General features: G+C 36.2%; 1 protein-coding gene across 2 annotated transcripts in view; it reads right to left on the reverse strand.

The window, feature by feature from the left end:
• Window positions 1-11,166, reverse strand: part of LOC110039329 (probable proteasome inhibitor) — a 21,458-nt gene extending 10,292 nt beyond the window's left edge. For both annotated transcript variants that reach the window (XM_020744357.1, XM_020744358.1), the window contains exons 1-3: window positions 10,892-11,166; window positions 10,619-10,805; window positions 10,379-10,540 (exon numbers count right to left, since the gene is read on the reverse strand). In XM_020744357.1, the coding sequence (XP_020600016.1) occupies window positions 10,379-10,540; window positions 10,619-10,805; window positions 10,892-11,054 (512 nt within the window). In that variant the 5' untranslated portion in view covers window positions 11,055-11,166. The remainder of the gene's footprint in view (window positions 1-10,378; window positions 10,541-10,618; window positions 10,806-10,891) is intronic.
• Between the last annotated feature and the right edge of the window lie 2,663 nt (window positions 11,167-13,829).

Genomic DNA, 13,829 nt, shown 5'->3' on the forward strand with positions numbered 1-13,829 from the left:
GATGAGGTGAGTTGGTAGGGTGTTTAGTCGATTGTAGGTGAAGCTAAGTGAAGTGGTAGGGGAAGGATCGGGAAGAAGAAGATAAGAGGTTTGGAAATATACAACACCACTTTGGAGCAAGATACAACCGAAACACCACCTGTAATTGGATAAAACCCTAACAATAAGGAAGAGACTCCACACAGAGGATCTGAAGACAACATAACCAGAACTAACTCCCCACACACAAAGGACAGCAATTTATAAGCTCCCGCAGGACAAAGGAAACTTTTACATAAAGGAAGAGGGCGGGAAGACAAGAAGAATCCTGAAAAACCCTTCCCAATAGAAGACAGGGGTGGCGCTCCCTAAATCGCGAAGGTTCGCGGTCCGCTTCTATCATCAAGTGAGATCGTGATTACACCCTGTCACTGTTCCCGCGTAGCTTAGTGAGTCTCCGTCCCGCGGGATCAAATCGCCCCACTTTGGAGAGCATTCAGTGCCCGCTCCCGGGCGCTGCAGTTTAGCGCCAGCATTAAAGGTGATTTGTCTTTATAAACGCTAATTACAGGTATAGTTAACAAAAATTTCATAATATGCCTCAACATCCAAAGACCTGCATGAACCCATTCAGGGTTCTGAACAATTTTAGTTTAATTCATTCATAAAATAGATATGCATTGCAGTTAGATTGGAATTGATCCTACCACAGAAGGATCTGAAGCACTTACCAACCATAGAGAGCCAAACATCATGCATGCACATAGCATTACGTACATGACTACCTGCAACTAAATACATAAACTTGAAAAAAAAAATCATATAAGCAATTCTTTTCAGCCTACGATTGTGCAGCATCAATTGAAAATGATGTAAATGGGAATAAACAATGCATTGGGAAAGTGGAAAGGGCCGTAAAAATAGAATAAACTAAATTAATTTTTGTCTACGATTAATAAGGACGAGGACCAAAGAGGAACAATAGAGAAAAAAATGGCAAAAATAGGGGAGTCAGTTGGCCATGTACAATGAAAAATGGGGATGAATGATGTATCGGTGTTTGCACAAAAAAATCAAGTGAAAATGCTTTTTCGAGAGTGAAACTTGGAATTAATTGCAAGTTGCAAAGGTTGATAAATAAAGGAGTCAATTAAATAATTGGTTCGTTTGGAAATGGGTTTGGACTTGGTTAGCCAATTTGGTGGAATTTGGGCCTTTGTTGGCTAAATTAGGCAACTTTGGAGTATTTGTGCAAGGTCTGGTTTGTCAGCCAAATTGTGAGTTTTGAATGAAAATGTGAACAAAAAACTCATAAAGGTTAGTAGAAGAAGAAAAACTGAATTAATGTTTGGCTGCAATTAATTAGGATGGAGGTGGACCATTGAGGAAAAGTAGGGCAAAAAGTGGTCATTATAGGGGAGTCAGCGGCCAACTACAATTAAAAATGGGGATGAATGATGCATTGGTTGTTACAAAACATGAAGTTAGAATGTTTCTTTGAGGGTGAAACTTGGAATTAATAGCAAGTTCACAGAGGTTGATAAAAAAAAGGGTCAATTAAATAATTAGCTGGTTTGGGAATGGGTTTGGACTTGGTTAGCCAATTTGTTGGAATTTGGGTCTATGTTGGCTTAAATGGCTAACTATGGAGTATTTGTGTGAGGACTGATTTCTGTAACAATTTGTGAGTTTTGAATGAAGATGCGAAAATAAAATTCATAAAGGGCTTACACAAGAACAAAGAAAAAATAATCTTCAAAAAAGGGCTCCAAGATATTAAGTTTTAGCCAGAATACAGAGGAAAAGACTTGCAGAAAATAATGATTGAAGCTTAAGCTTGTATAGTTTATTGAGATATCAAATCAATTCAGACTAAATGAAATCATGCAGAGGATTGGAACACTATATCATGAATATTATCTCCAATTTTCATTGAAATCCAACGATGCTCGATAGGGAAAATCAATAAAAAACAATCCATTTTTAGGGAAAAAATAACTTAATTATATGGAAATAAATATCAGCATCACAATAAGTTGAATTTAAATAACTAAACATATTCTAATGGCAAAATGATAGAGGATGAGAAGAATGAAATTGAAATCATGATAACCAGTAAAAAAATCAATGGAGGAAAAGGAGAATGGACGAAACATTAAATGACTGGCAATAAAAATTTCCTTGCATTTAACTTGAATGCATGAATGATGGAAGCACTTATGAACTACAGTGCAGGCATACGCTATGCATATACATATCAAATGAGAGCAGCGTGAATTTTGCTAGGAAAAAAAATAAAAAGCTTCAAATTTTCATTAGTTTGAAACTTAGCTCTTATGTACATAAGCCAAACGTTTACAATGACCAACTTAACCTAAAATCATTATTAGATGAAAGAAACTTAAAACTAAAATGTTAATAACATGAATGTCCAATGTCCCGAAACATATAAAATATAAAACAAGTTTAAATACTGAAACAAAATAAATTAAAATGAAAGTTAAACATATAAATAATTTATTAGGCCTACAATTATCCTGAATCACGGACATCAATCAAGTTCTCATCACTTTATTATGAATGGCATGTTGATGCAATAAAATGCCAAAATATAGAAAACCTACCCAAACTCATCGGACCTCCCTTCTTGCGAGGTGCATATGAAGGTTACTATATTGCATTTCCCAAGCAGCCTAAAAATTTAAACACCAACACTAAAAAGTAGATCCATACATGATCATGAACTAAAAAATTCAATGCCGGACCAAGATCTTCTGTTGACAAGTCTCTTGCGATCTATACAAGATCGTGAGCTAAAAAAATCCAATTCCAACAGGAACGTGATTGTTGAAACTCCAGACACATTCTTGTTAAGATATAATGAATGACTTCATCGGTAAGTCAGGAGCCAAGGCTCTATGCTAATAAAATTATAAAAGCTTGATTAAGCTTTGCTCTTAAAAAATTTGTTTAAAGCCTCAAATATAAATTAAGTGCACCAAGATATTGTTTCAACAATCAAAAACCAAAGGCTCACGTCACTGAAATTCACACGTAACTGTCGGCCGTTTTAATTTGATTTTGAAAAATATAGAAAAATATGAAAATAGTTTTGATATTAATATGATTTTTGTAAGTAACATTTTGATTTAAAAATATGTGAGAACAAACGAATCTCAAATTTTGAATAGTTTGGGTGATTAAGCACGATACTACAAGTACTACACTTATCCCGAAGAATAAACATATCACATGTAGTAGGCTCAATCACCTAAACTAAAGAATTTGTGACATCCGTTTGGTCTGCGAAATATTTTATATAAAGCTAACAAGTTCCCCTACCTAATATAAAGATTAAATAGGGTTCATTTTACCTGGGTTTCAAGTTCACTATAGAGTCAAACCCCTATAGTTAATTACATCTTAAATAACCAGGGTCACTTAAAAAAACTCTCGATTAAGATCAGTGGTTTTACTTTCTAGATTTCAAAGTTTAGGCTTCTAAGATTGGATATGAGAAAATCAAATGGGAATGACTCAAATAGAAACAGTTAGTTTAAGGAATCCAAAGGAGCGAAGAGTAGGGGATATCACAGATCTGGGGAGAACCCCGGTGACCTCCCAACTATCATATCGTTTGGCTTTATGTTTTTTTTGAAATAATCTTATTTAAAGTTTAATCCTGTAATTTATTTAGAATTTAGGACTTATGTTCGCACGATATCTGATCGTGCAAATAACCTAAAAAGAAAGGAGGATTTACATCGTACCATCCAGTAACTTCGGAATCCTAAAGTGTTATGACTTATAATTGCACAACAGGATTGTGCAAAAGCCTAAAAGTGATATGTGGGGGTTTACACTGCGCTAAGCAAACCACCTCGACCTCCTACGAGTTGTTATTTAAACTAAGGAAAGTGTTCGATGATGTGAATGTGTTTTGATGTTAATAATCCACCTTGAAGTTGTTCCTCGTCGTGATGCCCACAGCATTCGCTCCAAAGTTCTTCTTCGTAACACCTTCAGGTTTAATGTTAATCTTATATAACCACTAGGTTTTCCTAAACTAAGGTATAGTGTGTATCAAAGTAACAAAACATGCAGTATAAAAAAAAACAGTATAATGTACACTAAAGAGAAAGAACAGTATAACATGTTGAAAGAATAGTATAACGTACTAGGAAAAGTAGTATAACATGCTAGGAGAGTAATACAACATGCTAGGAAATAAAAATGCTGCAATGTAAATCACACCTGTAAATTTGGGAAGTCTGCTGCTTCTTTAAACTAGCTATTATTCACAGTATAAATAAAAGAAACGTTGCTTGGAAACTTCAAGAAAATCGATAAATAAATCCATGACAAATGATTCGGGAAAATTGACAAGTAATAATTTAAATAAAACTGTCAAAACCTCAGGAAAATCCAGTAGAAAAGAGACCACGAGTGTTTTGTCTGAGAATTCCACGAAAAACATATAAAAAAGTCCGAAAAGAGGGGACCGCAAGCACTCGGGTCGGGGAAGCACTCGGGTCGGGGTGTCGGGGTTAGGCTCAAATATATATATTTATACTCGAGGGTCGTCGAAGGGTCACCGGTCACCCGGATGTATAAAGCCCACCACTCCACTAGAAGGATAACCTACTGAACCTAACTTAGGAGGGTACTCCTTAGCCCAGGATCGGTAATCAACAGGTGGAGAACCAAGTTGTGATATATATTTAAAATTTAAGTTTTAGCATACACATATATTTCAAGCATATAAAAGAAAAGTTGTTTTTAATTTTGTAATGAAAATACTTTTATAAATATTGTATATGTTCTTATCAATTTGTTTTATCAATTTTAAAAGAAAATACAGTTATCCACAAGTCGATCGCGTCATCGGGCCTAGGACTACCAACAACCTAAGAAGGTACGTGTCCCCCTCTAGTCTTATGTTGGTGAATGATACTTTCATCCTACAGTTCATCGGGTCCCAGAATTGAGTCATGGTGTTGTAGGATGAGATATCATTTTGCTCTACCACGGGCGTGTCATTGTCATCATCACCCTACACCCCAAAACAAAACCGACTTATTTGCGACCTTGTTTGATCGTTTCATATACAGCAAAAAGCTATATATGAGCACTTATGCATCGTACATAAACATAGAAAACTGAACCAAGAAGCAAGGAGAGAAAAGAATAAAAATGGGGATGGGAGAAAGGAGGAATTGTACCACCCAAAAGATCGAAGAAATAAAGGGTGAAACAATCCTCAAAGTCATATCAAAAAGATCTAAAAATAGAGCCCAAGATCCTTGAATCAATCCAAGAAGAATATCTCTTTCTCAATTTCTTTTTATAATTGGATCAACCCATGAAGGGTATCCTTTCCAAGTCATTATTTCAAATAGATTGAAACGGGCTTAAGATTAGCATAACAATAAACCCATGTCCCAATCACTTGTATGCAATCACACACTCAATCCTGAACCTAAATGCGGTACTTATATTATCCAAATTTTAGCGTTGAACCTCCAAAATCCTCTCCAAATGGCAATTTTTATGAATTTTCAAACCCTTCATGAATCCAATTTGTATCAACTTTATGTTTCTTCCAAATGAAATTGTAAAAACCCTTTATATTTCACAAAAGAAGGGACATTAACCAATAGAAGAAATAACTCTCTAACCTTCCAGAAAATCACACCAATGTCACAATAATTTAATTTTATCCTTCATCAAAAGTTTACAATGAGATATACATCCAACATTGCATAAAAGAAACCAAATATATGCTCTCGGGTAAGGCCGATAAAAGGGACAAAAATGATCGCAAAAGCCACCACCAAACAGCATAGAGCAGCTCACGGGTAAGGCCAGGAGGGAGGCAGCAAAAAGTTAAAAAAAAACCGACCCTGAACCACGTCACCAAACCAAAGAATCACTGCAGCAAAGCTCACGTCAAGGGTAATGAGAAAAGAAAAAGGCCCCTACAAAATAGCTCCACGAACAAGGACAATAGGAGGAAAGCCTCCACACTTAAAGCTCACGATTAGGGACAACAAGAGCAGCGACCAATTTCACCAAAATTAGCTCCACAGCAAAGGGGAAAGCTACCATAAGTAATGTCATTGCGTTGTATTTGATATACATAAGAGAGTGAATGGAGAAGCTATCCTAAACCACTAGGACCGAACCCACCTTCATGACAATGCTCAAACTAAACATTCCCACATAGAGATGGGTATTGAAATTCAGGAATTTTCGGATGACAAACTTGATCACTAATAACATATTTTAAGGGGAGCATTAAAGAGGAGGCCCCAACCAAAACCATGCTCAACAAAGGTGTCAAAACAAACCCAAAGAATAATTCAAGCAATAAGAGATTCTAACCAACATGAATCACTAAAAGGAGCCCAAACCGAGCCCAGAAAAGGGGCAAACTGAGTCTAGCACAAGGGCAAGCCAAGCCCAAGGAATGTTCCAAAACAACAAGAGATTTCAGCCAACATAAATCATCAAAAGGATCCCAAACCGAGTCCAGAAAATAGACAAACCGAGCCTAGCACAGGGGCAAGTCAAGCCCAATGAATGTTCCAAAACAACAAGGGATTTCAACCAACATAAATCACCAAGAGAAGCCCAAACCGAGTCCAGAAAATGGGCAAACCAAGCCCAGCACAGGGGCAAGCCAAGAAAAATAATATCCAGCATTTACCCATTCCAAAAGATCTAAAATCAAGACCATCAAATGAGCCAAAAACGAAGATTAATTTCCAGCATAATTTCATCTCAAAAGAACCAAAATCGAGCCCAACGAATGGGTATTTTCATTAATAATTTGATTCAAAAGAAGCCCAAACCAAACCCAATATATGAACAAATCGAGTTTAATACATGGGGTAAAACAGAGAGAATGCTTTCAGTTACAATTTAATCCAAAAAAAAAAGATCCAAACCGAACTCAAAGAAGAGGCAAACCGAGCCTAGTACAGAGGACAAACCAAGCAGCAAAGGGGCAAAACCCAGTTCAACGCAAGAGTAAAATAAGTCCAGTCACATGGGAGAGCAAACAAAAATGTTTCCAGCATTTACTCATTTTAAAAGAAAACCGAGCCCAAAGAAGGGACAAAAACCGAGCAGCAAAGGGGTAAAACCCAGCCCAACACAGGGCAAAACCAAAACCACATCCACTAGAGAAAATTTTGAAACTGAATTCCATCTATTTGTATATTTTAAAGTGATCCAAAACCGAGCCCAGCTTATGAGCAAAAATAAGAACAATGATTCCAACATTTATCCAGCCTTGCCCAAATAAAACCGAGCCCAAGATGGACAAAACCGAGCAGCATAGAGGCTAAACCAAACTTCAAGATAAGAGGGCTCCAACTTTTGTATCAAAGGGTGATAGGCAGTGGATAAACATGAATAAATCCTTTTAGAGTCAACCTTTTCCAACATTTAACATTTATTCTAAGCATGAATATGAATAACAATAATAAAAGCTTTGATAATTTCTCCTAACATGCATTTCTAGAGGGGCAAACTTCATTTCCAAACGACCAATATAATGTTTCCAAGTATTTCAAGCAAAACGAATAGAGGCAACCCATAGATGCTTCCTTTTCACTGAATCTAACATGTATCAATGCTTAAACTTCAAAATAAACTAAGTCATTCTTAAATTAATCTTTGTAAGAGGATAGAGATTCCTCAAAATGTCATCATAAATAAAATAGAATAGGAAGAAGGAGAAGAATACCTCTTTTATGCAGAATTAAAGCAAAATTATAAGATAGATTCAAGAAAACCGCTCTCACAGCAATCCTTTTCCTAAAAGCCTCAAGATGCAGCAAACGATAAATTCTTCAAACTCCCAGCACACAAGAATTGAGCCTAGAGAAAATTTTGGCAAAGCTTTCCTTTCTAAAAGCTTTAAACAACAAAAACTCAGTCTCCCTTTCTCTCAAGAATTTTTCAACAACCCCACACAGAGAACTAAAGGGGCTATTTTAGGCAAATAAGAGACGAGCAGCGTGCGCAATCGGCGGCAGAGGAATGTCGCGTGGAACAGCTAGGGCACGCAAGAGAGACGTCGTTGCGGCTGATTGAGTCGCGGGCTAGATCAAATGGGGGGTTAAATGTATGGGTAGAGGTGTAAATAGGATTTAGGGTTTATCAAAATTATAATAAATAGTGATATAAGTATAAAAATACTTATTATTTTGCAAAATAAAATTTGCTTTGTGTCTTTTATCTGTGCGTCATAACATATAAAAAATGGATGTCCTTTTTAAATAATTTTGACATTCCAGACGCGCTGGCGCAGTCCGTTTCTCTGTCGGAGGTCGTTTTGATGAATTCATCGATTTTCGTGTGATTTTCTCGTGTCAGAAATTATGGCAAGGGTGTCTTTTCCAACTAAAATTGGTGTCCCGGACGCGTTGGCGCAGTTCATTTTATCGTCGGAGGTCGTCCGGAGAAGTTTGCATTTTTACCCATTCTTTAAGCTCAATATATGTCTGATTTTGTGCAATTTAGTGAATTTTGTGCATTTGGTGAGTGTGTGCAATGATAAAGTCATGAAGTGATTTTCCTAGGGCTCGAGATCCTATTAGGAACTTCTCCCTGAGTCTCCACACAATAGGCCTTAACCGCTCGTCTATAAGACGATGGTTTTGAGACCATAAATGCTAGACATCATAGGAAAATAGGAAGTGTCTGGAATTTCTAAAAAGGTGAGTTTCAATACTAATTTTCTAAGATAATCAATAGGAACTCCTAGAGCTAGATCTTAGGATCTTAAGAAAAAGAGTAATGACCTCAAAATGAGGTCAACAGTAACCGAAGTTGTACTCTGAAAACTTTGTCTGAGACCTTTAGCATTTAAGTGGACAAAAAATTTCATTAGCCTAAAGTCAGAGTGCATGATCACAACACGATGGAGATCACTAACCACAAAATCAGCAATATAGGGTTAATCATTTGCAGGATGTTCATGTGAGGTCCATTTGCCATCACGTTGAAGTTCCTTCTCCACCACAACTTAATCCAAAGCTTCACACTAATGAAATTCTTAAATCTAGCAAAGGATTTTTCTAAGAGCCTATGTATTATTGATGGGCAATTCATTCTCCTTATAAGAGGAGAAATTGATGACCCTAAAGGCAAGCATCGGACTATGGTGATTTATGGACATTAGGCACAGGCACAAATCCAACAATAGCCAACTAAAAGGGCCAAATAATGGTCAAATAAAAACTAGAGAAAAAACAATAGTAAATTTGCCCAATCAATCTCATAATATAATAGGAAGTTGATGACTAGAAAGGCAAGCATTAGATAGACGTTAACAAGCACCAAATGTTGGTTGACTGTGAAAATCAAATGTTGGACAACAATTGAGGCATGCTCAATCATTCTCATAGGAGGGTAGACAGATAACCAAGAAGGTAAACATTGATGGTTGAAAATCGCCAGTGTTGGATAATGTTTAATGATATCAGACAATATTCAGCTGGAAACATCAAAGATTGACTGACAGTCTATGACTTGCTCAACAAGTCTCCTTATTAAAAGTGAAACCAACCATTAGGGAGATGGGTATCTAGCATTGATCATCAATGGTTGACAAACATCAAACATTGATAGTCGTCAAAGAAATTCGACAAGAATATCAAACGTCAAATGATAGATGTTGAATGTCGAATGTCAAACATTGAGCAATGATCAGTAGTTTATTCAATCACTATCCTTATAAGAGAGGATATAAACAATTCCTCTTGATCATTTGGAATATTTTAGAAATCTTATTGCCTTATCATAACAGAATTAAATGATATTCAACTTTTCATGTTCATCTAGTAGAGATACTCATTTCGACTACAAGCATATGAAATGTAAAGGCTGTTTAGTCCCTCAAATAGTCCTGAAATTTCCAACTATGCTTTTGAGTGTTTGATGCAAATCCATATGTATTTGGATTAACATATTATTGGCATTCCTATGTTTATCCCATCAAGCTACTAATTTAAATATAAGTAGGTCAAAGAATACGTTTGGATGATCTCAGAGTCTATGAGAATTTTTTATTTGAAATTTTGGATGCTTTGATACATGAAAATTTTGTGTCAAGATCTATGCTTGAACCAATGATTTTTTTTTTTTTTAACAGTTCAAACATTATGTTGAAAAGATCCAAAAATGAAACTTACATTGCCAGATGTAAAATATCGTGTGATTACTCAGAAACTAGCAATATTTTCACATAATTCAGATGTTTGGCTCATAAAATTAGGCTTTAGCATTGGTAATCAGGATAAATAGAAGAGAAATATAGCATAAAAGGGCCATGTAGGATGTTCAATTCTGAGTTTGAACAGTACAAAAAACTTTTTGTTCTACAAACCTAGCTGATCTTGATGATCTTGCAGATACTGTATCCTTGCCCTTAGATTCCACTTGCTCCAGAATACATGTATTCACACTGTTTACAAGGCCTTGGAGATTCTTATACATCTCTCCATAAGTAGTCTGCTGAGCTCCACTGCCGGCCAAATAGTCTTTGATACTAACAGAACAGCGCCGAATAAGTAACACGAAAACCATAAAAGGAATCAGTAGAAAGGAATAAAGAAACATAAATTACTTGATTTGCATATGGAACGGCTCATTCTGGTCGCTCTTCAAATCCACTGCATCAACCATCAGATAATCCTCCAATGGCAAACACTTCACCAAAATCACCTTCTTCTTGTCTTTCTCTGATTTGGAGTACACAAATCCGTAGGCGTCGTCCAGTTCATTCCATCCCTCAACCCCTATCTCCTCACCTTCTGAAAAAAAATTTAAGAAATTCTTTAAGTGAAAATAACAAAAAAAAAAGTTTCAAGTAACTTGCATCAAAATGATTGGAAAGTACCGATTGGGGGGTCACTGTCTAGGGCTCTTCGACCGACAGCTATGAGGGAGAAGCCCGCAGATAGGACGGAGGCGTGGACGGCAAAGGCGACCCTGTCGTGATGGTTTCGAAAAGCTGGTCGAGAAGCCCTAATCACGGCCATCACCGAGTTCTCGGAAGCCATCTTCGTCCTCTGCAAATGCAAATGGTTCCCTTGCGAAGCACAACGAGAGCCTGTCTGGTCAGGGATTTAGAGGAGGATTTAAGTTGGATTTAGAGGAGAATTCAGAGGAGTTGAAACCTATGTGGGAAGACAAAGATTTATAAATACCAAATAGTTTTTTAAAATTTATTAGGATTTATTTATTAACATACCCAACAATTTTGAGCATTTAACGCTTTCAAAATTTTATAGTCAGTAATTATAGGACATATCAACTTGTTACACACAAAATCTCAATCACAATTCATGGGTTGAACTAAAATGCATAGATTACCAATTCATAGTGAGAAATCTAATTACTACTCATCAGAAGGAAACATAATAAAATATTCATTTCTAATTCAAAGCTGATAAAAGTTAGAACAATTTAACTGAATTAATCCATTAAATTGAACATCTGATATTTCTCAATCTAAGTACACAACAATCACAATTTCACTTTCCAAACTCACTTGACCTCACTTAGAAGTCTGTTTTCTCATACTCATAGCACTACCTCAAATCCCTCCTTCGAAGTGTTAATGAATGTTTCTGATATTTCTTCGATGAATTCCTCTTCATCTTCTTCAACGGCTTCTAGTCTCCTCAAAAGATCCTTACTCCATAGCAATCCAGATATCCTTCATAAGAGATTTTGCCTTTTGTAGACCAGGAAGATGCCATGCTAGCATAAACCACCGTAACTCCCCCAAGTCGGTTCATCAACACCAAAATTTCTACTTGGAGCATTGAAGTGTTACTCCCTCGATAAGAAGAAGTGTTGGGTTTTTGTAGATGGTGCCTTTGGACCTCTTGAAATGGTGTCCTAGTGTTGGAGAACGCACCTATGCGCCTCATACTTCGCGCCAAGGCACTAAGCATTAGTTATGGAGGAAGCGCTTGAGCGCCTCATACCTGGTGCAAAGGTGTCATGCTCTTGATTTCCTTTGGCATGCTTGGGCTTATGGGTAGTGTAGGCACGCCAAAGATGACATGGATGTGCTCTATTGAGGCAAATAGGACTCTTATGGCTTCGTGGCTTAGTTGGATATGTGGCTCAACAGACTTCCTTCTATTTCACTACAATATCTGCCAAGGCTTCTTTAAAGCTTTCATAAGTACATTTTTCCTGCAATTTCACAAAAAAAAAAAAAAAATCACTGAAAATGCATAAATTGGGACAAATAATATAGAAATTTATAAGAAAATATAGACAGATTTTATCACATAATATATATGTTTTTAGTTATTTTTAAAACTTGAAGTTATCATTTTGTCTATTTGTCGTAGTATAATTCTCTTTTTCATATAACCTTCTTGCTTCGATCGTTGAAATAATTTGGAGAAGAGAAGGGATTGGAAAGTGGGAGAATATAATGATATATACACAAACAAATTAAAAAAAAAAACGTGGAGAACTTATGTAAGATAAACTTTATCTGATATATCAAAAATGTATGTACAAAACTAGATTGGATCAAAACATCTTGAAATACATATCCACAAAGAGAGGACCTTACGTAAGAAACTAACAAAAAGAGAACTAAATTTTATTCTTTGTTCTGAGATCGAGAGAAACTACAAAAGATCATGTTCTTTTGGTTAATCACATCTTGGGAGATACCCAAATATACTCTTGATAATTAGAGGTCCTGCTTGTGTTTTTGTGACAACTATTGAATAGTGTATATCCAAAGGATAGGGTTATCTCAAATAGGAATGTCATGGTGCTTCAAAACCTACACCAAGTAGTGAGGACTGAGAGTGAATCTCTCACATCCTAAACAACCGACATCTAATCGGCAACGAGGCCTATGAGAAACCGGGTCATCAAGTAGGTTCATCTCATTGTTTCAAGGTCATACTGTGCCATAGGGTAGAAGGAGAATTATTGTATTCTAAATGGGTCACGACCAGTCAGCAAAATGAAGCTTGATAGATGACTTCAATGATATATCAAAAGGATGATTGGGCTCAAAAGGGGATTTATCAAAGAAAGGTAAGGAAGTCTTAAGCATGTAGAGATAGTCAAACATATAAAAACACCAAACTGCTCCCTACTATATTTTAGCAAACAACTAAAATAAGGTGGTTGACACATATATTTAAGTGTGTGCAAAATTGTAGTTGTGGCTTGTGTATGACTTTGATTGGGTCACCATCCCCAACCCCATCATGAGGTTCCAAATATCCGAACACGTGATACAAAAAATAACAATTTTAAGTGAAAGAAGTATTTTAAAAGTTGACCTCCTATCCGGTCTAGGTTATAGATGCATTGGCTTTAAAATAAGCTCAAGACATGATGTGTAATATTAACATAAGAATATATTTTTTATAATTTTAAAATAGTTCCTACGAAAGAAAAGCTTCAGTGATGCATGTTAGACTTCTTGGAACCTTAACATAGTTATACACATGCTAATCTCAATGGCAATAACTCATATTTCTTGTTGAGATATACTCACAAATAATGCTCGTTAAAACATCTCGACCAACATCGGGTTACTCACCTATTAAAGATGACTTGCCAACAAGGCTGATCAGGTTATGATCATGCAAAAATGTAGTGATCCAACATATCATTCACATCATGACTATCCAATTTTTTTACAATGGACTGGTAGACTCACTTAGATACATCATAGATGCTGCTACAGAAGATTCCTTAGTGGTTAAACCTTTTGATGAAGCCTACACGTTGACAGAAGAGATCAATGGGTTTCTGATAGAGTGGACCCAAAGAAAGTAGACAGT

Source organism: Phalaenopsis equestris, unplaced genomic scaffold (assembly GCF_001263595.1).
Source record: "Phalaenopsis equestris unplaced genomic scaffold, ASM126359v1 Scaffold000002, whole genome shotgun sequence".
NCBI lineage: Eukaryota > Viridiplantae > Streptophyta > Magnoliopsida > Asparagales > Orchidaceae > Phalaenopsis > Phalaenopsis equestris.